The sequence below is a fragment of the Sus scrofa genome, chromosome 15, assembly GCF_054392235.1.
Source record: "Sus scrofa isolate SSC_HxYL_T2T_F1_AM1 chromosome 15, Sscrofa_HxYL_maternal_Yorkshire_Landrace_v2.0, whole genome shotgun sequence".
Lineage (NCBI taxonomy): Eukaryota > Metazoa > Chordata > Mammalia > Artiodactyla > Suidae > Sus > Sus scrofa.
Window position 1 is genome coordinate 135,091,103 of NC_139397.1, and position 23,617 is coordinate 135,114,719.

At 42.3% G+C, this 23,617-nt stretch overlaps 2 protein-coding genes and 2 long non-coding RNA genes across 74 annotated transcripts in view; 2 read left to right on the top strand and 2 right to left on the bottom strand.

Annotated features, from left to right (window-relative positions):
* STK36 (serine/threonine kinase 36) overlaps nucleotides 1-1,542 on the top strand; it is a 28,904-nt gene extending 27,362 nt beyond the window's left edge. For all 47 annotated transcript variants that reach the window (XR_014830121.1, XR_014830120.1, XR_014830113.1 and 44 more), the window contains one exon: nucleotides 686-1,542. Coding sequence is in view for 37 of the 47 variants with exons in the window: in XM_085000412.1 (XP_084856538.1) it covers nucleotides 686-829 (144 nt within the window). In the remaining 10 variants the exon portion in view is untranslated. The remainder of the gene's footprint in view (nucleotides 1-685) is intronic.
* On the bottom strand, nucleotides 215-8,572 carry LOC106506368 (uncharacterized). The gene is made up of 3 exons (XR_001301625.3): nucleotides 8,466-8,572; nucleotides 1,539-1,729; nucleotides 215-491 (listed from the first exon to the last, which is right to left on the bottom strand). It is a non-coding gene; the product is annotated as an uncharacterized LOC106506368 (long non-coding RNA).
* TTLL4 (tubulin tyrosine ligase like 4) overlaps nucleotides 2,377-23,617 on the top strand; it is a 43,009-nt gene continuing 21,768 nt past the window's right edge. For 9 of the 24 annotated variants that reach the window (XR_014830126.1, XR_014830130.1, XR_014830131.1 and 6 more), the window contains exon 1: nucleotides 9,530-9,655. The gene's annotated coding sequence lies outside the window, so the exon portion shown is untranslated. Of the gene's footprint in view, nucleotides 2,615-6,940; nucleotides 7,056-9,529; nucleotides 9,808-23,617 lie in introns of those variants that run through there. The other 15 variants (XR_014830132.1, XR_014830124.1, XR_014830128.1 and 12 more) reach the window with 3 other exon arrangements.
* Nucleotides 9,496-16,754, bottom strand: LOC146396145 (uncharacterized). Of its 2 annotated transcripts, none has more exons than XR_014830159.1 (3): nucleotides 15,679-16,754; nucleotides 12,678-14,592; nucleotides 9,496-11,299 (listed from the first exon to the last, which is right to left on the bottom strand). It is a non-coding gene; the product is annotated as an uncharacterized LOC146396145 (long non-coding RNA). The 2 variants fall into 2 exon arrangements; XR_014830160.1 differs by having other exon boundaries at nucleotides 9,602-11,168.

Below are 23,617 nucleotides of genomic sequence, written 5' to 3' on the forward strand. Positions count from 1 at the left end.
TGAGCCAGGGATCGATAGAACTGGTGCCACAGCAGCAACCCAAGTAGCTGTAGGGTGTGACAACGCTAGATCCTTAACCTGGTGCACCACAAGAGAACTCCCAGAGCCCGTGCTCTTAGTCGCTGCTTTATTTTGCTGGGTTTTTTTTGTTTTTTCTGCTTAGTATTCAGTATATAAACGGCCCAATGAAAAACCATAAGTCCACCTATGATTAAGCTAAACTTCCAAATTATAATAGTTCAGATGTGGTAGCATTGGGTGGTTCATGTAGAAGAGGAATTATGACAGGATGGTGATGATGTGTAATATAGTATCTTCTAGCAAGCTCTGTGGGGAAATAATAAAAAGGACTCTTTGTAGTAATGAGGTTCAGACCCACTGGTCTGGATGCATGGCTGGGAATCACACCTTTTGGCTTGCTCTCACTGCTGCATCCATTACCTCCTCCTGAGGACAAGTGCTTGGGTCCTTTGGTGCCTTGGTATCATGATCTGTAACCAAAGAGAATGGATGGAGACCTCTGATAATGGTGGTTCCTGTCTCCAAGGTCTGTCTTTTTCTACCACAACCTATTTTGAGTCCCCAAGAGCCCATTTTCTTTTTCTTCCTTCTCTGGAGTGGGAGTGGCTGGGCCAAATGAGAGTCCTCTGCATGTCACGTTCTGTCATCTCTCTCTATCCCACAGGTGCTGGTGTCCCTGGGAGCCAGTGAGAAATTAGCCTTGCTCTCTCTGGGGAATCAGTTACTGCCACATAGCAGTCCCAGGCCTGCCTCTGCCAAACACTGCAGGAAACTAATTCACCTCCTGAGGCCATCCCACAGCACGTGATCTCAGATTCCTGGGGTCCACCCTCCAGCCTTCATTGCCCTGCGGTTGCCAACTCTTCCTTTTTTTTTACTCTACAAGCCACCAACTCAACTGAGAGCTAAAGCGACTGAGAGCGATAAGCTGCCAATCAACTCATTTGAGGATGAGAACCTAGAAGAGATTTATGTCTAAAGCTCCTTCTTTTCCCAGATTCAGGATGTTTTCAACCAGTAAACTTCATTGTTATTGGTGCCAGAGGAGATTCCAGAGCTCTTTTCTCCAATAATGTGCCTTTAACCTCAGGGACATGCCTCCTGGACCTTAGGGAGACATCTACCTAAGAGAGCTCTTCCTTCCAGAGCTCCTGTGATCGTCCCAGCAGGTTCTTGCTTTAAGTGCACTGGCCCCAGCACTCTGAAGAAGACAGAGCCTGCCTCAGCTCTGGGCTACGGGAATAAATGCCATCAGTCCCTGCTGTGGAGGGCTCCCCAGCCTGTAGCCCATATTCCCGTCTGTGAGGAGATGGGGAGGGTATTTTCTCTCCTTCCTTTCCTTCCCTTCCTTCCTTCTTTTTATTTCTCCTCCTTCCCCCCTTCTTTCTTTCTTCTCCTCTTCTACCCCTCTCCCTCCAACTGCTCCTCTTCCCACTCCTCTTCCTCCTCCTGTTTTGTTTTTTTTTTTCCCTTGGTAGTTCTCTTTATAAAGTCTTGTAATAAAAGCTGTGCCTCACCCCATGTGGAGCTCTCAGGATAAAGGGTCAGGAGGTTCAGCTTCTCTGAGTGGCTGGGTGGTGCCAGAAGCACTGGGATCCTATTCACAGAAGGTCCTGGTTTGGGAGCTTATTTATATCTTTTCCTGCCTTCCAGCTTCCTCCATCCCAGATGAGCTACATGTGGTACTTCCAAGCCAAGGCCGGTGGAGCTGAAATAGGAAAGGATAGGATTAAAGAGAGGGGTAAACTGGATTGCTTTGCAAATTTCCAACTTAGTGACTAGTTTTAACATTTGGTGGCATTCCACTGTATGGGGAAACCCAGCTGCCTTCGAAGAATGGCTCTTTATGGAGACTGTGCTGTTTACCATAAGGGGAGGGGGGCAGCTGACAGGTCCATTAGATAGAATCATAATCCATACTGGAAAGCTTAAGCCTTTACTCACTGGATGGCCTGTGACAAGCTTCCTGGAGCCCTAATTTCTCCATCTATAACGTAGAGAGTCTACTTTTTATCCTTCTTCCAATTTCATTTGTTTTAGAAATGAAAATTTAAGTAAGCTGCCCTTATTTTTAAAAGGAATTTTATTTAATCCTCATCTTCATTGCCCACTGTGTTTATATTTTTAAAAATAACATTTTTTTCTAGAGTCCATCACAATTTCCTCCTATCCAGATTTTTTAATTTCAGTTCAACGAATTTATTGAGTCCTGTCTATATGCCAGATACTATTCTAGGCACTGGAGGTAAAGCAGTGCCTCTTTGTCGCGGAGTTTCCATTTCTGGTCAGGGAAACAGTGAACTTATTAAAATGACTGAACTCTGTGGTATGTAAGAAAGTGATAAAAGCTCTGGAGAAACATACCACAGGGAAAGAGGGATGAGGAGTGCTGAGCTGGATAGCCAGCGTAGGCCTCACTTGGTGACATTTGAACAGAGCAATGCAGCTCCGAGGAAAAACACGACGCATGAAGCGTGATCTTCAGAGGCCCCGAGATGGGAGTGTACCTGGAGTGTTTCAGAAGCTATGAGGAGGCCAGTTTGGATGGAAGAACTGACGAAAGGGGAGAATAGTAGGAAATGAGGACAGGAAGGTAGGTATTGGGGACCAGGCAAAGGCCTTGTACTTTACAGAGAATAGGGATCCACTGGAGAGTTTTGATCAGAGGCGTTCTGTCATCTGCCTTTGGCTCTTCATTCTGGTGTTGTGAATGGACGGTGAGGAGTGGGGGAGGAAGGGAAGGAGGGTGGACAGTTAGGAGGTGATTGTAAGAATCCACATGAGAGAGAACGGCACCCTGGATAGGGGTGGTACCCAAGGAGTGCTGAGAAGCAGTCAGATTTGTTCTTGTTTTTTTAATTTTTTTATTTTTATTTTTTTAAGTAGTCGGATTTTGAATGTGTTTTGAACATGGAACACATCCATTTTCTTGACTGATTGGATTGCAGGGTATAACAAAAGAAGGCAGTCGAGGATAACTCCACGGTTTGTGGCCTGAGCAATTGGAAGAATGAAACTGCTATTAACTGAAATGGAACTATTAGTGGATTATTAGTGGGTGGGAACATTCAGGTTTAGTTTTGAACATGTTAAGTCTGTAAGTTGGAAATTTTCAAATGCACACAAAAGTAGAGAAAGATTAGCTCAGGGAACTCTTCACTGAACTAATAGCTATCATATCTATATTTCTTTTACTCAAGTATTTTAAAACAAATCCGGGCAACATATAATGTTATCCATAAATACTTTGGTATATATTTCTAACAAATCAAAACTTTTGTTTTTGTTTTTAACAAAACCACCATACTTCATTTAGATCAAATCTAGATTAAGACAAATATGTACAGTATTGTATTTTTATTATTTTTGTTTTTTTGTTTTGTTTTATTTATTTATTTATTTTTTGCTTTTTTAGGGCCGTACCCGCGGCACATGGAGGTTCCCCGGCTAGGGGTCTAATTGGAGTTGTAGCTGCCAGCCTACGCCACAGCCACAGCAACTCAGGATCCTAGCCGTGTCTGCGACCTACACCACAGCTCATGGCAACACCGGATCCTTAACCCACTAAGTGAGGCCAGGGATCAAACCTGCAACCTCATGGTTCTTAGTCGGATTAATTTCCACTGCGCCATGACGGGAACTCCACTATTGGATTTTTAAATGTGCATTTTTTTCCTAAAAGATAAACTAGGGGAAATTACCTCATAGAAGAATTATTCTTTTTTTCCAATTAATTTGTTAAATTCTAGCTTGAAATATCTTATGTGGTACATAAACAATTTAATGTAGAGAAATTAAATTTACATCCAAACTTTGTAGACTATGTGTTGTATCACATAATAGTTAATCATTTTATGAGGAAGCCTAATAAGAAAACATGTGTACATCCTTGGGAGAATACAATCTAAACAATTAGAAATATGTAAACAGTTTCACATCCAGCAATTATCACAAAGCGCTGAGAAAATTTGGAGTGAACAGTCTGAGTAGTGCCTGGAATTTGGAGAATGTCTGGAAGGTTTGAGGATTTGGGCTCATGTTTGGTTTTGTGTCCACATGAGTGTCTATGTATTTCAGCTTTTGGAGAGGGGAGAAGGAGCTCAAAGTTTTCAAACATATAAAAGTAGAGAGAATGGCATGCTAAGCCCCCATGCCCTGATGCCACCAATTCAGCTGTTAGCAACATTTTGTCACACTGCTTCTGCCTTTTCCCTTTTTAACTCTGTCCTTGCTATAGTTTTAAAGAAGCATCTTTTCTGAGATCATTTAAAATTCAAAGAAAAGTTGTAAGAAGAATACAAAGAATTCCCACATACCCTTTACTAACTGTTAATATTTTGCCACAATTGGTTTTATCATATTTTTCTGAACCATTCAAGAGTAAATGATAAATACCATGCCCCTTTACTTTTAAATACTTGTTTTTAAAAATCAAGGCTATTTACTTATATGACCATAGTATTATTAATGAAATCTGGAAATTCAACATGGATTTATTACTATTAGCTAATCTACAGCCCATATTCAAATATTGCCAATGGTTCCAATAATATTGTTTATACCAGGTTTTTTTTGTTTGTTTTTGTTTTTTGCCTTTTAGAGCTGCACCCATGGCATATGGAGATTCCCAGGCTAGGGGTCAAATCGGAGGTACAGCTGCCAGCCTACATCACAGCCATAGCCATGCCATATCCAAGCCGAGTTGGTGACCTACACCACAACTCACGGCAACGCTGGATCCTTAACCCACTGAGCAAGGTCAGGGATTGAACCTATGTCCTCATGGATACTAGTTGGGTTTGTTAACTGCTGAGCCATGATGGGAACTCTGATGTTTCTTTATGATTTGAGTATACCTGATGTTTGGGTATATCTGATTTGTGTGTGTGTGATTTGATTCAGGTTATACATTTTTGGCAGAAGCACTACAAAGAGTCATGATGTGTCCTCTTAGTATCATGTCTGGAGGCTGATGATGTTGCTTTTCCCTAGTATTGATGAAGTTACCTCTGATCACTTGGTTAAGGTGGGCTTGGCAGATTCTGTGGCTGGATTTTATTTTTAACTAAAATTTGTATTTTAGAACAGCTTTAGATTTATAGAACAATTGAGCAGATAGTACAGAAAATTATATATACCTTGCCCCTGCACACAATTTCCCTTATTATTACCATCTTACCTTACTATGATACATTCATTACAAATGGCGAACCAGTATTGATGTATAGTTGATCCCTGAACAACATGGGGGTTAGGGGCACTGACCCCCTCCCAACTGAAAATCCAAGTGTATCTTTACAGTCAATCCTCCATATCTGAGGACTCAACTAACTGTGGATTGTGTAGTACTGTATTATGTATTTATCGAAAAAAAATTGCATATAAATGGATCCATGTAGTTTAAACCTGTATTGTTCAAGGGTGAACTGTATTATCAACTAAAATCTGTGTTTTATTCGGATCTCCTCAATTCTTACCTAATGTCCTTTTTCCGCTCCAAGATCTCATACATATTACATTTAGTTGTTTCTTGGACTTCTCTGGCTGTAACCTTTCCTCAGAAGCTTTTTTTAGGGCCGAAGCTGCAGCATATGTGTATGCTACAGCCATGGCAACATCAGATCCAAGCCACATCTGCAACCTACACTGCAGCTTGTGGCAACGCTGCATCCTTAACCCACTGAGCAAGGCCAGGGATCATACCCGTATTCTCGTGGATACTAGTTGGGTTCTTAATCTGCTAAGCCACAACAGGAACTCCAGAACAGAAATTTCTTATTGTTGATGCCCTTGATAATTTTGAGAAGTACTAGTCAGGTATTTTGTAGGATGGCCCTTACTGGAATTTACCTGATGTTTCTCATGACTAGACTGGAATTACAGGCTCGGGGGAGGAAAATTACAAAAGTAAAATGCATTTTTTTTCTTTCTTTTTTCTTTAGGGCTAAAGGTACAGCATATGGAAGTTCTCAGGCTAGGGGCAGAATCAGAGCTACAGCCACTGGCCTACACCACAGCCACAGCAACGCCAGATCCGAGCTGTGTCTGCGACCAACACCACAGCTCACAGAAACAACTCATAGCAATGCCAGATCCTTGACCCACTGAGTGAGGCCAAGGATTGAACCTGCATCTTCATAGACACTAGTCAGTTTCATTACTGTTGAGCCACAGTGGGAACTCCCTAAAATGCCATATTTTTTTTTTTTCACATTTCAAGGGCATATGATTTCTGACTTGAGGTTGACCTTGATCACCTGGCTGAAGTGATGTTTGTCATATTTTTGTACTCTTACTCCTTTTGTCCCACTCCATCTCCCTTTCCATACTCTGCTCTTTGGAAAGAAGTCACTCTGCACAGCCCAAACGTAAGGAATGGGGGCTTATGCTCCCCCTCCTTTAGGGCTGTGTCTCTATCTACATAATTTTTTCAGAAGTTTTGTGCGTAGGAGATTTGTCTCTCTCTCTCTTTTTTGTCTTTTTGTCTTTTCTGGGGCCACTCCCACGGCATATGGAGGTTCCCAGGCTAGGGGTCTAATCGGAGCTATGGCCACTGGCCTACGCCACAGCCACAGCAACGAGGGATCCGAGACACATCTGCAACCCACACCACAGCTCATGACAATGCTGGATCCTTAACCCACTGAGCAAGGGCAGGGATCGAACCCGCAACCTCATGGTTCCTAGTTGGATCCGTTAACCACTGTGCCATGACGGGAACTCCAGGAGATTTGTCTCTTTATCAGATTTGTGAACATATTCAACCATTTATATCATGGACTCATGAATATTTGTTTTATACTTTGGACTGTAATTTTATTGCTAAAATTGTTCCAGCTTTGGTCATTGGAGTTCTTTCAGTAAGCTCCTGTGACATACTCCCACCAATTTGTTTTGTTTGTGGTTGTTTGTGTTTTAGGAACACTTTCTTTCCGGCACTAGAAGATGCTTCAGGATCATTTTGTGTATTTCCTGCCCTAGTCCTAGAAGCAGCCATTTCTCTAAGGAGCCCTGATTGCTTATAATGGAGAATGGTATGTGAAACTAAGACCTGGGAGTTTCCTGTGATGCAGCGGGTTAAGGATCCAGCATTGTCATGGCTGCCTCAGTTCATAGCTGGGGCCCTGGAACTTCCACATGCTGCAAGCATGGGAAAAAAAAAAAAAAAAAAGAAAAGGTGGGGGGAGAAATGAAGACCTGGGTGCTGGGTGTGCTTGTTGTTACTGAGGTGTTTATTTTAAAGCAAAAGCAAACTCCTGGTATCATGTCATTTAATACCTTAAAGTGTCTGTGAAAAATAAGGATACTTTTTTTTTTTTTTTTTGTCTTTTTAGGGCCACACCTGTGGCACATGGAGGGTCCCAGGCTAGGGGTCAAATCGGAGCTGTAGCTGCCGGCCTACACCACAGCCACAGCAATGCCAGATCCTTAATCCACTGAGCAAGGCCAGGGATCAAACCTGCATCCTCATGGATACTAGTTGGGTTCGTTAACTGCTGAGCCACGACAGGAACTCCAAGGAGGGTATTGTCTTAAATAACCCAAATGTTAAAATATCCTGTGGCTACCACAAGAAATTACCACAAATTTAGTAACTTAAAACTACAGAAATGCTCTCACAGTTCTGGAAGGCAGAATTCCGAAATGAGCCTGTCTGAAGAATCTCATTCCCTCTGGAGGTTCTAAGGAAGAATCCATTCTTGCCTCTTCCACCTTCTGGTGGCCCCAGGCATTCCTTGGCTTGTATCCACATCACTCTGATCTCTACCTCCTCGGTCACGTTGCCCCTTCCTCTTTTCTGTCTTCTCTGTGTCTGTTCCATCTCCCTCTGCCTCACTAGGGACACTTGTTATTGGATTTAGCGGGCCCACTCAGATAATCAAGGAAATGTCCTTAATCCTTTCAAAACCATCCTGTCAAAATCCTCAATCACATATTTTGCCATATAAAGTAAGAGTTACAGGTTCCTGGAATTAAGAAAAAGATATATATTGGAGTTCCCGTTGTGGCTCAGTGGTTAACAGTGGTTAACGAATCCGACTAGGAACCACGAGGTTCTAGTGGGTTAAGGATCCGGCATTGCTGTGAGCTGTGGTGTAGGTCGAAGATTCTGTTTGGATCTGGTGTTGCTGTGGCTGTGGCGTAGGCCAGCGGCTACAGCTCCCATTAGACCCCTAGCCTGGGAACCTCCATATGCCGTGGGAGCGGCCCCAGAAAAGGCAAAAAGACCAAAAAAAAAAAAAAAAAGATATATATATTTTTGGGGGGTGTCACCATTCAGTATACTATAATAACTAACAAAATTATCGTTTCTTAATACTATGTTCTTAATGTCTCCAGTTCATATTCAGATTTCTCTGTCACCTCAAAAATATCTTTTTTCAGTGGGTTTGTTTGAATCAGGATCTAAACAAGCTCTAAGTCTATTATATAGAACACGTCACCTGAAATTGTTGAAGAACAAGGCCATTCCTCTATACATTGGCCCACATTCTGGATTTGTCAGGTTATTTTCTTCTGATGTGATGTTTTCCTTTATTTCTGATAAACTGGAAGTTGGAGCAAAAAGCTTGATTAGATTCAGATTCAACTAATTTTTAGACAAAAATACACTGCTTCCTAAATATTACTGTGTAGTTCAAATTGCATTACTGTCAGGAGACATAATTTATAGCTGTCCCACGTTTCATGATCTAAGACTGATTAAAATATACAAGTGATGGCAAATATCCTTTCTGTGTAAAATTCATCAATCCTCTAATGATTTTAGCATCTATCAATGACTGTTGCCTAAATCAGTTATTAAGCATCTTTGCTCTGGTCCAGATTGTTTTCATTAGTTGTCCCCCTTTTTTTCTGTAGCCAACTATTTAGAGAAGCTCTTTTCACCTTCCAGCTCTCTTGAGATCGCCAAATCCATCAGGTCTAGGGACATCTGAAACTGAGGGAACAGTCACAGTCTTGCCTGCGGAGATAACTGAGTCAGTGTTTCCTAAAGCTCACACTTAAAGCCCAGAGAGCAAGTGGTTGGAATTGTAGCCGCCAGGTGGATTGGGGTTAAGGGAAGGTGGATTGAGGAAAGTATTGTGGATCTGACGAGCTCTCCTTTCCTGGGATCAAACTCACAGGCTTTTACTAGAAAGAACTACAAAAAATTTCTTTAATAAAGCCTGGGCTCTTTGATTTTAGAGGAGCGAATCAAGGCCCGGCCAAAGGAAGAGTCATTGAGGTTAGATAGAATCAGGTTAGAGGGTCCTGGAATGCCAGAACGTAGCCAACCTTTCAGGGATTTAATCTCGGACTACACCTCCCAGAATTCCGCTCTGTGGGGCCCACCGCATTGAAGGGACTGCGCGTGCGCGAGCCCTGAGCCGGCCGGCCCTGCCAAGCCCCACAGTCCCCGAGATTCCCCGCGCTTGCCTCTCCTGCCGCGATCGCCCCTTCAGGCCCTCAGTTCGTCCGCTGGGGGCGCGCGCAGTGCGTGGTGGCGGCAGCGGCGCCGGCGGCTGAGAGCGCGGGTCGCGTGGCCGTGCGTGGTTGCTAGGGGCGCCTGAGGCCGCCTGCCTGCCCAGCAGGCCAAGGGAGGAAGCGACGCGGAGCCGGCGCCCGGCCTGGGCGAAGCTGAGTCCGCTGGGTGAGTGTGGCCGCGGAGGCGGGGAACGACCCTCCGCCGGCCCGGCTCTCCCGCCCTTCCCTCTGCCCGGGTTCTTTCACGCGGTCCCTAGCCCTCCGGCCGCTCCTGCCCCAGTCCTGCTTCCTGCCTGCCACCTCTCCATCCCCTGGGAGGTAAGGGGCGGCCTCGGCCTCCTACCCCGCCTGGACTTCGCGCCTCTTCGGAACCCTTCTCCCCTCCCCGCCCCCTCCTCTCCCTCCCCTGCCACGCCCAGTGAACTCGGTCGCCCCGCCTCTGGGTGCCAGAACCCTGAAGCATCCCCTCACCCGGGGCCTCCGTGCCTCCTCTTTCCCGCCCCGCTGCAGTTTAAATTCTCTTCGCTTCAGTGTGAGCCCAAGCTCCTCTCAGGCCTCATGGCTAAATTTAATATGGATATCCACTTTTTAACTGCCCCATCTTCACTCTCTCTAGAGAAGTACTCTCCTAAACTGTAGAGGTTCAAACAAGATGCGAGATGCTGTGGAATTTAACTTTTCATGTATCCATCCATTATTTCATTAAATCATTCAACAGTTTCTAATAAACATCGACAAATATTTGATGAGACAGAGCACTATGGAAGGTACTGGGGATGCAGTGGTGAACGAGGCAGGCGTGTTTTCAGTTTATAGTCTAGGGGAGATTTTGATCAAGTAAACAGCATTTGCCACATTATGTGGTATGTGTTCTGATAGAACATTAGAAGAATATTTAATAGTTTTCACTTGGAAAACTATTATCCCCATTCCCTGGTCTTCACAGTCCTATTCCGGATCTAGGAAATGTTTTAATCCTTCCTTCCTAAGGGAGTTATCTCTGGTGTCTCATACTTTAGACCCCATCTTTAACTTCATCACCTGTTGATTTAGACAGTTAACACGTATTGGCAGACCTTTGTATCCCATCCTTCGTATCTTGCAGTAAATACTGAGGCTCTGTGCATAGAAACCACCCCCTTGGTGCCCATTGGACTGAATGGAGCCTTGAAAAATTATCAAGTGTTGTCTGGGAATGAAGAAGTGCTGAGACATTCCAGATACATTGTAACATTAGTAAAGATACAGCAAGGTTTGGAAAGAGAACTGGAAACAGGTTGACAGACTTGAGCTGGGTGTGGAGGCAGCCATCCAGGGAGAAATAGGAGGAGGGAAATTAATAGGGGTTCTGTCACAAAGGGATTTGGGTGTTTCACTAGAGTTAGAACTCGATCCTCCTGAGCAGTGGTTTTTTAGCAGGGTATTTAGGGGCCCAGAACTTCCAAGGGATACCTGTGCATATATAGCTTTAGAAGAGTCAATTTCCATATGTCCAATTTCCAGTTCCAATGAACTCTTCTAAAACTAACCTTACAAAAAAAAGGAGTGGGGACTGTCACATACCTCATGTTCCCAAATTTTACTGTAGTGTATTATTGTGGGTATATAAACCTCAGCTTGGGAAACGGAATATTTGGGGCATACTAATTTCAGGGAGGCCTCCTTTGGGATTAAATTACCTCAGCAACTCAGAAGGCTTGGGAGTTCCTGTTGTGGCACATCTGAAACTAGTCAGAAACGAATCTGACTAGTATCCATCTATGAGGGTTTGGGTTTGATCCCTGGCCTTGCTCAGTGGGTTAAGGATCCACTGTTGCCGTGAGCTGTGGTGTAGGTCGAAGACGTGGCTCTGATCCCGAGTTGCTGTGGCTGTGGCCAGCAGCTGATTTGACCCCTAGCCTGGAAACTTTCATATGCTGCAGGTGCAGCCCTAAAAAGCAAAATACAAACAAACAAACAAACAAAACTCAGAAGACTTGCTGTGTTCCCCTGTGCCATATACAGAGCTGTTAGGGTGAAGCTTGTTCCTTGTTGGGATTTTCTGTGACTAAAACGTTTCTTGGGACCACAGATTTTTTTCAAGCTCTATTGGATAAAACTGACATAAAAATTTTTAAAAGAGCTTTATTTTAGATGTGTGTTAATAAATAAGATAATTAAAACTCACTATCAAATCAAATCATGAAATGTTTATTTCAATGACAGTTAATCCTTAACTTAGTTCTTAGTTCTTTCTATAAAATGTTTAGTATTTTCTACCTCCTCTTAACAAAAGGATAAACTTGTTTAAACTTGTCTTGAAAATGTTCAACTTTAAGGGTGCAAGGAATGCATGGTTTTACAAATTCTTGGGGGGGGTACATGAGTAAGATCATTTGAAGAGTATGTTGCAGGAAAACCATGGAAAGATAATTGGCAGGAAAGTAACATCAGATTTGTGTTTGAGATTACTGCAGTGTCCAGGTAGGGTCAGATAGGAAAGGTTTTAGACTGAAGGCAGGGAGCCAATGAGAACTAGAGATGATGAGGGCTTGATGGTGATTGCAGTGGGGGAGAGGATTTAGAGAGATATTAACAATGGTAGAGGACAAAACCTGGTGGCAGAGTAGATGTAGGGAGAGTAGGACAAGGAGCATCTGGAAAGATCCTAGGTTTCTGACTTCAGTGATCAACTGGGTAGTAATGCAGGAAGAAGTACTAGGAGGAGGCACAGCTTTGAGGAGATACAGCAGTTGGACTTGCTGCGTTGAGGTTCCTGCGGCATATCCAGGTAGAAAGGCCTGGAAGGTTGTTCTGTAAGGTCTGAGTGATGGTCGAAAGTTGAGGCTATGAGACAGAAGAGGTTGCTCTGGGAGAGTTTGTGTTAATAATTGCAGCTGCTATTTATTGAGCACTTTCTAATGTGCCAGGCAAAGGGAGAAGACTGAGCACAGAGGAGCACCTCCTTTGAAAGATAGGGAAAGAGGCAGCATATTTATAACCAAATCCAAAAATGAGTATGTAAATGAAAAGCTGTCACTTGCTGAAAAATTGTCTCAGTGAACTTTTTTGTTTGTTTTTTGTTTTTTCTAGGGCCGCACCTGCGGCATGTGGAGGTCCCCAGGATAGGTGTCTAATCAGAGCTGTAGCCGCCGGTCTCTGCCAGGGTCACAGCAACTCAGGATCCGAGCAGCGTCTTCGACCTACACCACAGCTCACCACAACACCAGATCCTTAACCCACTGAGTGCGGCCAGGGATTGAACCTGCAACCTCATGGTTCCTAGTTGGATTCGTTAACCACTGAGCCACGACGGGAACTCCTCAATGAACTTTTAACTTCAGAATCTGCTACTGAAAATGTGGAGTTGGGTTTAGCTTTCTTGCTAGATTCCCTTTAGGACCTTAGAATTGTCTGGTCATAGGCTTCCTGGATTTTAGCATGGAATCAGATGTTTTGATCTGTCAGTGAAATGCAGAGAAAATTTTTCTTTAGTGCCCCTAACTTCTTACCCTCTCTTCTGGCAGAACTGGGAAGCCAGACCTGGCATTTTTGGAAAAAATGCTGAGAGTGCTGATTTCTCTTGGGCCCTGAAATGCAAATGGCCTTGTCCTTAGGAGCGTCATAGATATCCTCAATAGGCAGTGGTATTATATATTCAGGCTTTTTGGTCTCTTATAGATACTTGAAAAGCTTGTTGGGGTCTTCAGTATGTTTTTTTGTTTGTTTGTTTTCTTTTTTTAGGGATGCACCTGTGGCATATGGAAGTTTCCTAGGCTAGGGGTTGAATCGGAGCTGCAGCTGCCGGCCTATGCCACAGTCATAGCAATGCCAGATCTGAGCCATGTCTGCAGCCTACACAGGATCCTTAAACCACTGAGCGGGGCTAGGGGTTGAACCCGCATCCTCATGGATGCTAATTGGGTTCGTTACCACTGAGCCACAACGGGAACTCCTTATGTTTTTTAATGTAGGATATGTATCTACTCCATATTAGAAATTGAAGTATTTATTTTCGTTTAGGAGTAAGAATAAACTTCTTAGAAGTAAACATAAACAGCATTTTTTAAAAAGAGAAACACTATTGTAAAAAGATTAGTGAGAAGAGTGGCACTGTTTTTAAGAATCTCATTAATGTTTGGCTTATTAGAAGACAGCTGGATTTCCATATCTACATTCATTCGGTTCAGTATATTGTTTTGATGAATTATGAGGAAAATCCAGCCTCACATAGATAATTAGTTGGAAAAGGGAGAGTATTTCTATAGCTTTTTCCGATAATAGTGGGGTATTCTTTGGTACCACGCAGAAATTAACAAGGGATGGTTTTGTGAAGGTTAGCTAAAATGTGGAATTTGAAATATCATCGGTGAACTTTTCATACTTTGTTACAGCAGAATATATTGGTCTTCGCCTCTACACTTCTGACTTTGACCAGATCTTTTACCCATGCATGATTCTGTGACGTTGGGTGAAAGGTATTTGGGAAATAATTGAATTCATTGAACTATGTAGATCTTCCAAATGTTCCCACATTTTATTATACAATATAAAAAAAATTACCACACTGTCATCAAAAAAATGGTTAAGTTTTGGGAAGCTGACAAGCTCATGGTGGCAGATACAATTTTGCCAACATTCTGATTTCTCTTGGAAGCTCAAATTTTTATCATTGGCAACAATTACTGTCAGTTGTTTTCCTTGAAGTGACAGGCTTGCTCTGTTTCATTTTGTAGAGCATGGCTGCCAAGTATCAAAGTCTGAATAACCATCACTTGTGTCCTTCATTCTTTCAAGCAAACATCATGTTCCCCCAAAAATTTTGCAATTCAAACAATCACACAAGTGTCTTACAAAACGTCCATCATCTTCTGTTTTATATACTTCTCCCTGTGTTACACAGAATATTAAAAAGATGTGCTTGAGGATTGAGATTTAATTTTTACTGCATCATCAAGGACTTTTTTTTTTTTTTTTCTTTGTCTTCTGTCTTTTTTAGGGCTGTACCTGCAGCAAATGGAGGTTCCCAGGCTGGGGGTCAAAGCGGAGCACATAGCAATGTCAGATTCGAGCCCCGTCTGCAGCCTACACTACAGCTCACAGCAACGCCAGAGCGTTAACCCACTGAGCGAGGTCAGAGATCTAACCTTTGTCTTTATGGATACTAGTCAGGTTCGTTAACCACTGAGCCACGATGGGAACTCCATCAAGGACATCATTCTTAGGTAAAGCTGGCATTTCTTCTTTCACTGTGCAGTGAAGAAGTGTGTGGTGGTGAAGAATCTCACCATTGTCTGGACTCTTGTTCAGGAACCAGCAGTTTGATCCACCACTGCTTTTGCACCATCAATGGAAAGGCCGGCACAATAAAAAAGGCGAATCACATCTGAGTTTTGTTATGAAAATAGTTTCAGGAGTTCCTGTCGTGGCACAGCAGAAACAAATCTGACTAGGAACTGTGAGGTTGCTGGTTCGATCCCTGGCCTCGCTCAGTGGGTTAAGGATCTGGCATTGATGTGAGCTGTGGTATAGGTCATAGATGCTGCTCGGATCTGATGTGGCTGTGGCTGGTGGCTGTAGCTCCAATTGGACCCCTTGCCTGGGAACCTCTGTGTTTCACAGGTGTGGCTCCCCCCTCCAAAAAAAGAAAAAAAAAAAGAAAATAGTCGCACCTAGTGGAACCCTTCAAAGGATCTCAGGGTTCCCTCAGGGTCTGTGGATCACACTTTGAGGACCACTGCTTTAGAGCTCACCTGAGGTTTCTTTCTGATGGTCAAGACTTCAGGAGAGCCAGTCACTTAATTATGTGAAACCTTCAACTGTTTTCACTTTTCAATAATTTGCAGATTGACCTCTCTCAGCTCAAGCTGCTGTAAGCTGTGTTTTCTCCTCAGGTTTGCAAACTCCTTTTGCATTAACTGTGGTCTGACCCTCCCTTCTCATTAGGGCTGGGTATTGACCTTTCTTTCTTAATAGGACTTTAAAGAAGTACCATGCTGCTCCAACTTTCTCCTTTCCCTCCTTCCTTTCTTTCTCTCTCTTTCCTTCACTCCTTTTTAGGGCCGCACCTGTGGCGTATGGAGGTTCCCAGGCTACGGGTCAAATCGGAGCTACAGCTGCTGGCCTACACCACAGCCACAGAAATTCAGAATCTGAGCCTCGTCTGCAACCTAAACCACAGCTCTCCGCAACGCTGGATCCTTAACCCACTGAGCGAGGCCAGGGATCGAACCCGCATCCTCATGGATCTTAGTCGAGTTCCTTAACCGCTGAGCCATGAAAGGAACTCCCTCCTCCAACTTTCTTTACGGACACATAGCTTGGGATTTATCTCGTAAGAAAAATGGGTCTGATTCCTTCACTCCTCATTCTGTTTGATTCTAGAGAAGTCAGTTCTATCTTATTACATAACTATTGAGCAAATAAAGTAATCTCATCAGAGAGCTTGTGAATTGTAGACTCTGAACTGTTTCTGATGTCCTGAGTTCCCCTGGTGCCTGAGGGAAACCCTAGATGGAGGAGGGAAAGGAAACTGAAAAAGAGAAATGAAGATTTGAGAAGTGATTTAAGTTTTCCTCTGAGGTAACTGAGAAAGAAGAGTCCACTGAAAGTTCCCTGGTGGTCTACTGGTTAGGATTCAGTGCTTTCACCGCTGCAGCCTGAGTTCAGTTCCTGGTCTGGGAACTGAGATCCTGCTTCAAGCCGCTGCACACTGCAGCCAAGTAGAGAAGTGCAGAACTCATTTGACCAGCTAGATTGAATTGGTTGAACAGGCACGTAGAAAAGGTAGAGCAGACAGTTGCAATGAGGGTATGGAGTGTGAGAGAAGTCAGGTCTGAAAAATGACCATTCTTTTGCAGGTAGTAGATGAAGTGGTGAGAGCAGATTGGTTTGATGTGGGAGAGAGGATAAAGGAGAGGAGCTGTGGAGGATTTTGGAGAGGACCTTAGGAAGAAAAGGCTCTGTTGAAGCTGTTGGGTATGACTATGGCAGAGTTCCTACACAGAGTGAAGATACAGCAACAGCAAGATAGTGGTAGCACCGCAGTGTTCACTGCAGCGTAATTTACAATAGCCACAATATGGAAACAACCCCAGGGTCCCTCAATAGATGAATGGATAAAGAAGACAGTGGAATATTATTCAGCCATAAAAAAGAGAAACCTTGCCTTTTGCAACAATATAGGTGGATCTAGAGGTTATTATGCCAATGAATTAAGTCAGGGAAAAACAAATGCTCTTTGATTTCACTTATATTTGGAATCTAAAACAAAACAAAACAAAAAACAGCAAACAAACTGAAATGAGAACAGACTCAGATACAGAGAACAATTGAGTGGTTGGCAGAGGAGCTGGGGGTGGGAGTGGACTAAATAAATGAGAGCAATTAAGAGGCACAAACCTCCAGTTGAAAATGAGCCACAGGATGTAATATACAGAATAAGAAATAGAAGTAATAACTTCATATGGGGACAGATGATTACTAGACTTATCATGGTGATGATTTTGTAATGTATGCAAATGTCAACTCATTATATAGTATACCTGCAACTAACATACTTGTATGCCAGCTATATTTCAATTTTTAAAAAAGGAGATCATCATAGGAGAGGAGCACGAGTTTAATCTGAAGAGGTTCAACTTCTGGCTTTGCTGATTGTACCTGCTGTAGGTGCATTTGCTTATTCAGCACATATTTAACGGGCCCTGATTACATTTTCAGAGCTGGGCATACACTATGTGAACAAGGTCCCAGTTCTCGAAGAGCTTTCATTCTGGAAAATTAGATAGCAAAAAGAATGGGCATGTGTAATATATAACTCATTCACTTCACTGTACACCTGAAACTAATATAACATTGTAAATCAACTATACTCAAAATTTAAAAAAAGATAACAAAGGAATGTATAAATAATTTTTAATTTTAAAATATAGTTAATTTTTTTGAGCAGGAGATTCATATATATATATATATATATATATATATATATATATATATTCAGCTCAGAAACTAAAATGATAGAAAAAGGCATACACAGATAAATCTCACATCCTATTGGTAACCTGTTTAAAAAAATCAGTTATCCTGGGAGTTCCCATTGTGGCTCAGTGGTTAACGAATCTGACTAGGAACTATGAGATTGTGGGTTCAATCCCTGGCCTCGCTCAGTGGGTTAAGGATCTGGAGTTGCTGTGAGCTCTGGTGTAGGTTGCAGATGCAGCTTGGATCCCGCATTGCTGTGGCTGTGGCATAGGCTGGTGGCTACAGCTCCAATTAGACCCCTAGCTTGGGTACCTCCATGTGCTGTGGGTGTCGTTCTAGAAAAGATGAAAAAAAAAAAATCAATTCTCCTAGGTCCATCCATGTTGCTGCAAATGGCATTATATCATTTTTTTTTTTAGTGACCTAAAGATTATCCTGCTAAGTGAAGTAAGTCAAAGACAAATATATGATATCATTTATATGTGGAATCTAAAATATGATACAAATGGACTTATTTACAAAACAAAAACAGACTCATAAACTTAGAAAACAAACTTAAGGTTACCAAAGGGAAAATGGGGGAGGGGTAAATTAGGAGTTTGGGATTAGCAGATACAAACTACTATATATAAAATAGATAAACAGCAGGGTATAGCACAGGGAACCATATTCGATATCTTCTAATAACCAATAATAAAAAAGAATATATGTATGTATAGCTGAATCACTTTGTTTTACAGGAGAATCTAACACAATATTATAAACCAGCTATGTTTCAATTAAAAAGGGGGGGGCTCCCTTGTGGCTCAGCCAAAACAAATCCGGCTAGTATCCATGAAGATGAGGGTTCAATCCCTGGCCTCCATCAGTGGGTCAGGGATCTGGCCCTGCTGAGAGCTGTGGTGTAGGTTGTAGACCTGGCTTGGATCTGGCATTGCTGTGGCTGTGGCATAGGCCAGTAGCTACAGCTCTGATTTGACCCTTAGCCTGGTAACTTCCGTATGCCTCGGGTGTGGCTCTAAAAAGCAAGAAAACAAACAAACAAACGAAGAAACAAACCCCAAAAAACAGTTCCAGAGTTCCTGATGTGGCTCAGCGGGTTAAGAACCTGACATAGTGTCTGTGAGGATACAGGTTTGATTCCTGGCCTCACTCAATGGGTTAAGGATCTGGCATTGCTGAAAGTCATGGCGTAGGTCACAGATGCAACTCAGATCCATTGTTGCTGTGGCTGTGGTGTAGGCTGGCAGCTGCAGCTCCGATTTGACCCCTAGTCTGGGAACTTCCTTATGCCATGGGTATGGCCCCCCAAAAGAAAAAAAAAAAAAAGTTCCTGCTTATCATTCCACTGTTCTTTAGGCAAATATAAGGGAATATTACTATGATAACTTTAGATAGTGGAAGAGTGGAACAGATACTAGACCAAGGTAGTATGACAGGGGATGACATGGGGTAATGCAGTGGTAGGGTAGGAAGGCTCTTTGAGGTGGTATTAGCTGAATACTGAGTGTGGGAAGTAAACTGGCCATTCATAGATCTGAGCGTTTCAGAGGAAACCACGAGGACACTGGGAGCACATGCCTGCTGAGGGGGAAGAGTGGCTCAGGTAAGGTCTGAGAGATAGGAATGAGATCAAGTGGCTCTTGGAGCCAACCGAAGGCTTTAAACTACATTTTTAAAAAAGGAGCACCGTGACAGCTGTCAGGAGAGTAGATTATAAGAAGGGGTAAGGGTTTCTCAGAGAAACCAGCAGCTGAGAGGTGAAGGTAGCTTGAACTAAGGTAATAATGGTGGAAGTGGAGATTGATGGGTTCCAGAATATGTGTTTGAAGCTGGAGAGACTTGTTGATTGATTGAATGAACGGACGTGAAGATCTGCTGAGATCAGGGTGAATCACTACCACAGGGCACATTGGGAATTTTTGTGTCCCATGAACACTCATTACAAGGATTTAGCACCTTCTGCCTGCGTTTTGTTTTTTGTTTTTTTTTTAATTAAAGGCTTTTTTGTGCAATTGCGGCTTATTCCCTGCCCTTGACTCTAAATAGGTTAAGTGAGGAGTATGATTGATCCTTTCTTGTCTCTTTAATTCTCCTCTGACTTCCTTTAGCAGATAACACCCGACATTCCCATCTAATTTCATAGATTAAAAGAACAGAGTCCCTCCTTGAATAACAGTGCTCAGAGAAAACCTTTAGGTTCCCACTGTCTCCATGTTCCCTTGTCTGTAGCCCTGAAGTCCTTATCTCAACCTCTAGGTTCCTGTTTCTCAGCTTGGTGCTGACAGCAATTGCTTTCTCAGTTGAAAGGACTTGTGCCTTGTTGGGCAATGAGGTTTTCACATAGAATCAGGTTTAAACAGCATTTCTCCTCTAAAAATGGGAGACTTCCCTCTACCTTGTGTGTTGATGGGCCCCAGGGAAAGTGCTATTAAACTTCATCTGCTGGCCTCTGGTGTTTGCTTTCTTCCTTGAACTCCCCCTTAAGCCAGAGTTTTTGCAAATTCACTGACAGGTTAGAGTGGAATCTACTGGGTGGCTCCTTCCTATTAAGTTGGCCACCCATGGCTGCAATGACAAGACTTGTGTTCTGGTGAGGCCCTTCATAAGGCTTGTGACCTGGGCTCTTGCACCAGAAAAGTTGAAGTTGATTGTGTGCTGCTAGCTAGCATCCTGACCTGAGAAGAACCAAACTTCCCTTTAGATAGTAATGATTTTTTAAAAACTTCTCTTGAGATGATTTTAGACTTGCAAAAGAGTTGCAAAAATAGTATGAAGAATTCCTGTTTACTCTTTACTCAGATGTTAAATATTATACCACACTCGCTTTATCATTCATTCATATGTGAACCGAGAACTGTTTTCTGAGATGTTTGAGAATTGGTTGCAAACACTGGTGCCCCTTTACTTTGAATATTTCCCAAAAATTTCCTAAATATTTCCTAAAACATGGTATTCTCTTACATTTCCACAGAATAATGATAAAAGCAGGAATTAGGAGTTCCTGTGGCTCAGTGGAAATGAATCTAGCATCCATGAGGATGCAGGTTCGATCCCTGGCCTTGCTCAGTGGGCTAAGGATTCAGCCTTGCCTTGAGCTGTGGTGTAGGTCGCAGACGTGGCTCAGATCCTGTGGTTGCTGTGGCTGTGGTGTAGTCCAGTGGCTACAGTTCCGATTGGACCCCTAGCCTGGGAACCTCCATATGCTGCGGGTGTGGCCCTTAAAAAAAGACAACAACAAAAAAATCAGGAATTAACATTGATGTAATACCATATACTATAATGCTATTATCTGATCTACCTTATTAAAATATTGTCAGTTGTCCTGTCAGTGTCTTTTATCTGTTATAGGATTGCAGGTTGCCTGCAGTTGTCATACCTTTTCAGTTGCCTTTAAGCCTTTCTTTGTCTTCAGTAAACTTGATCCATTTGAAGAGTACTGGCCAGTCATTCTATAGAATGACATTTAATTTGTCCTTGTCTGATTTTCCAGTAATCTTTCACCACCAATTTTAGGGTCCACCTGAAGCAGTTATTACTGTGGGTGTTGCAAGGGTGATTTTCTGTTTTTATTAGTTGGAATCTTCCTGTTGAGAAGATTGTTCTTTCATTTATTCATTCTCTATTTATTTACATCAGTATGGATTCTAGTTTTATTTAATCTGATATTCACTTATTTTGCTGCTCAAATTGTCCCACATTTGGGAGCCTCTGGCTTCCGTCTTCTTTTTCTTTCTTCCATTTTGAACAGCTTTATTGAGGTATAATTTCCATACTGTTGATGAAAAAAATCAAATATCAGTCAGCTAAGAAGTAAGAGAAGAGAGTTTTATTTGAGCCAAACTGAGGATTATAACCTGGAAACATTCTCAGAAGTTCTGAGAACTATTCCATTGATCAGGAGTTAGAGATGCAGTTTTTATATCTTTTTTGAGACAAGGAAATGATGAATCGTATTGACAGGTTAGCATTATGTAGACAACGTTCAGCAACGTTTTTTAGAAAAATTACGCGTGTACAGACAAGGCTTTGGTCAATGTGACCCCTTGTATGAGATGAAAAATATATACTAATCAACAAATATATTAATCATAGAATTACAATGTTACAGTACTGGCATCTGAAGACAGGGGCCATCTTTTCTCAGAGGTTGATTTTATCTTCTTGCTTTGAGGAGGTCTGGGAAAGGCCTGCCATGTTGGGGGGCATGTCATTTGTTTTTGTTGTTGTTGTTTTCTTTCTGTCTTAGTTTGATTGTCCTGCCATAAAAAGTTTATGATTTTCTTCATTAGAACCACACAGTTGATTCATCCACTGTGAAAGCAGAGTTCTATGGCTTTCAGTAAATTTGTACATTTGTGCAACCATCACCACAATCTTGTTTTAGAACACTTTGGGTTTGGTTTTTTTTTTGTCTTTTTAGGGCCACATCCATGGTATATGGAGGTTCCCAGACTAGGGGTCAAATAGGATCTGTAGCCCCTGGCCTACACCATAGCCACAGCAGTGCCGGATCTGAGCCATGTCTGTGACCTACGCTGCAGCTCATGGCAATGCAGATCCTTAACCCACTGAGCAAGGCCAGGGATTGAACCTGTGTCCTCATGGATTCTAGTTAGATTTGTTTCTGCTGAGCCACGATGGAAACTCCCTGTTGTTGTTTTTTGTTTATTTGTTTGTTTTTCTTAACAACACTTTGATCACTCCAAAAAGTTCCACATCCCCATTTGGAGTCATTAGTTCCTACCCTTAGCCCTAGGCAACCACTAATCTAGTATAGTTTTGTCTTTTCTGGAAATTTTATAAAAATGGAATCATGCAGTGCATAGTCTTTTGTACCTAACTTCTTTTCCTTAACTAAAATGTTTTTGGAGGTTAATCTAGGTTGTATGTATCAGTAGTTCACTGCTTTTAATTGCTGAGTCGCATTCCATTATATGAACATCCCTGTGTAAATCTTTGTGTGGGCATATGCTTTTGTTTCTCTTGAATAGATGCTTAGAAGTGGAATTGCTGAGTCATTATACATTAAACTTTTTAAGAAACTGTCAAACTGTTTTTCAAAGTAGCTGGACCATCCTACATTCCCACCAGCAATGTATGACAGTTCCAATTTCTCCACATTCTGGCCAACACTTAGTTACTATCAATATATTAGATTATAGCCATTCTAGTGAGTATTTAGTAATATCTCATTGTGGTTTTAGTTTTCATTTTTATAATGACTAATGATATTGATCATATTTTTGTGTATTTATTGGTCATTTGTATATCTTTAGTGAAATTCTTTTTTTTTTTTTTTTTTTGCTTTTTAGGGCCACATCCATAGCATGTGGACGTTCCCAGGCTAGGGGTCGAATCAGAGCTACAACTGCTAGCTACAGCCAAGCCATGCCAGATCCGAGCTGTGTCTGCGACCTACACCACAGCTCATGGCACCATTGGATCCTTCACCCACTGAGCAAGGCCAGGGGTCAAACCTGAAACCTCATGGGTCCTAGTCAGATTCATTTCTGCTATGCCATGACTATTCTTAGTTTATAGAAATAAAATCAATATTTGTATAGTGATCTTGCATCCTACAATCTTACGAAACTTGCTTGTTCTAGTAGATTTCTTAGGATTTTCTATGTGCAAGGTCATGTCTTCCTGCAAATACAGTTTTACTTCTTCTTAAGCAAATCCACATGCCATTCTTTTTCTTGCTTTATTTTACTGGCCAGAGTTTCTAGTACAGCATTGAATAGAAATGAGGAGAGTAGATGTTCTTGCTTTGTTTCCAATCTTAGAAGGAAAGCATTGACTGAAGACTGTTAAGTGTGATATTAGGTATTCTTATGATCTTAGGACATGTTGCTATCAAATTTTGAGCATTTCTTTACTTTTTTTTTTTTTTTTGTCTTTTGCTAGGGCCGCTCCCATGGCATATGGAGGTTCCCGGGCTATGGGTCGAATCGGAGATGTAGCTGCCAGCCTCCACCACAGCCACAGCAATGCGGGATCCAGCTCACGGCAATGCCAAATCCTTAACCCACTGAGCAAGGCCAGGGATTGAACCCGAAACCTCATGGTTCCTTGTCAGATTTGTTAACCTCTGAGCCACGACGAGAACTCCAGCATTTCCTTACTTTCTGCAGCATAAGATATCACAGGCTCACCTGGTGCT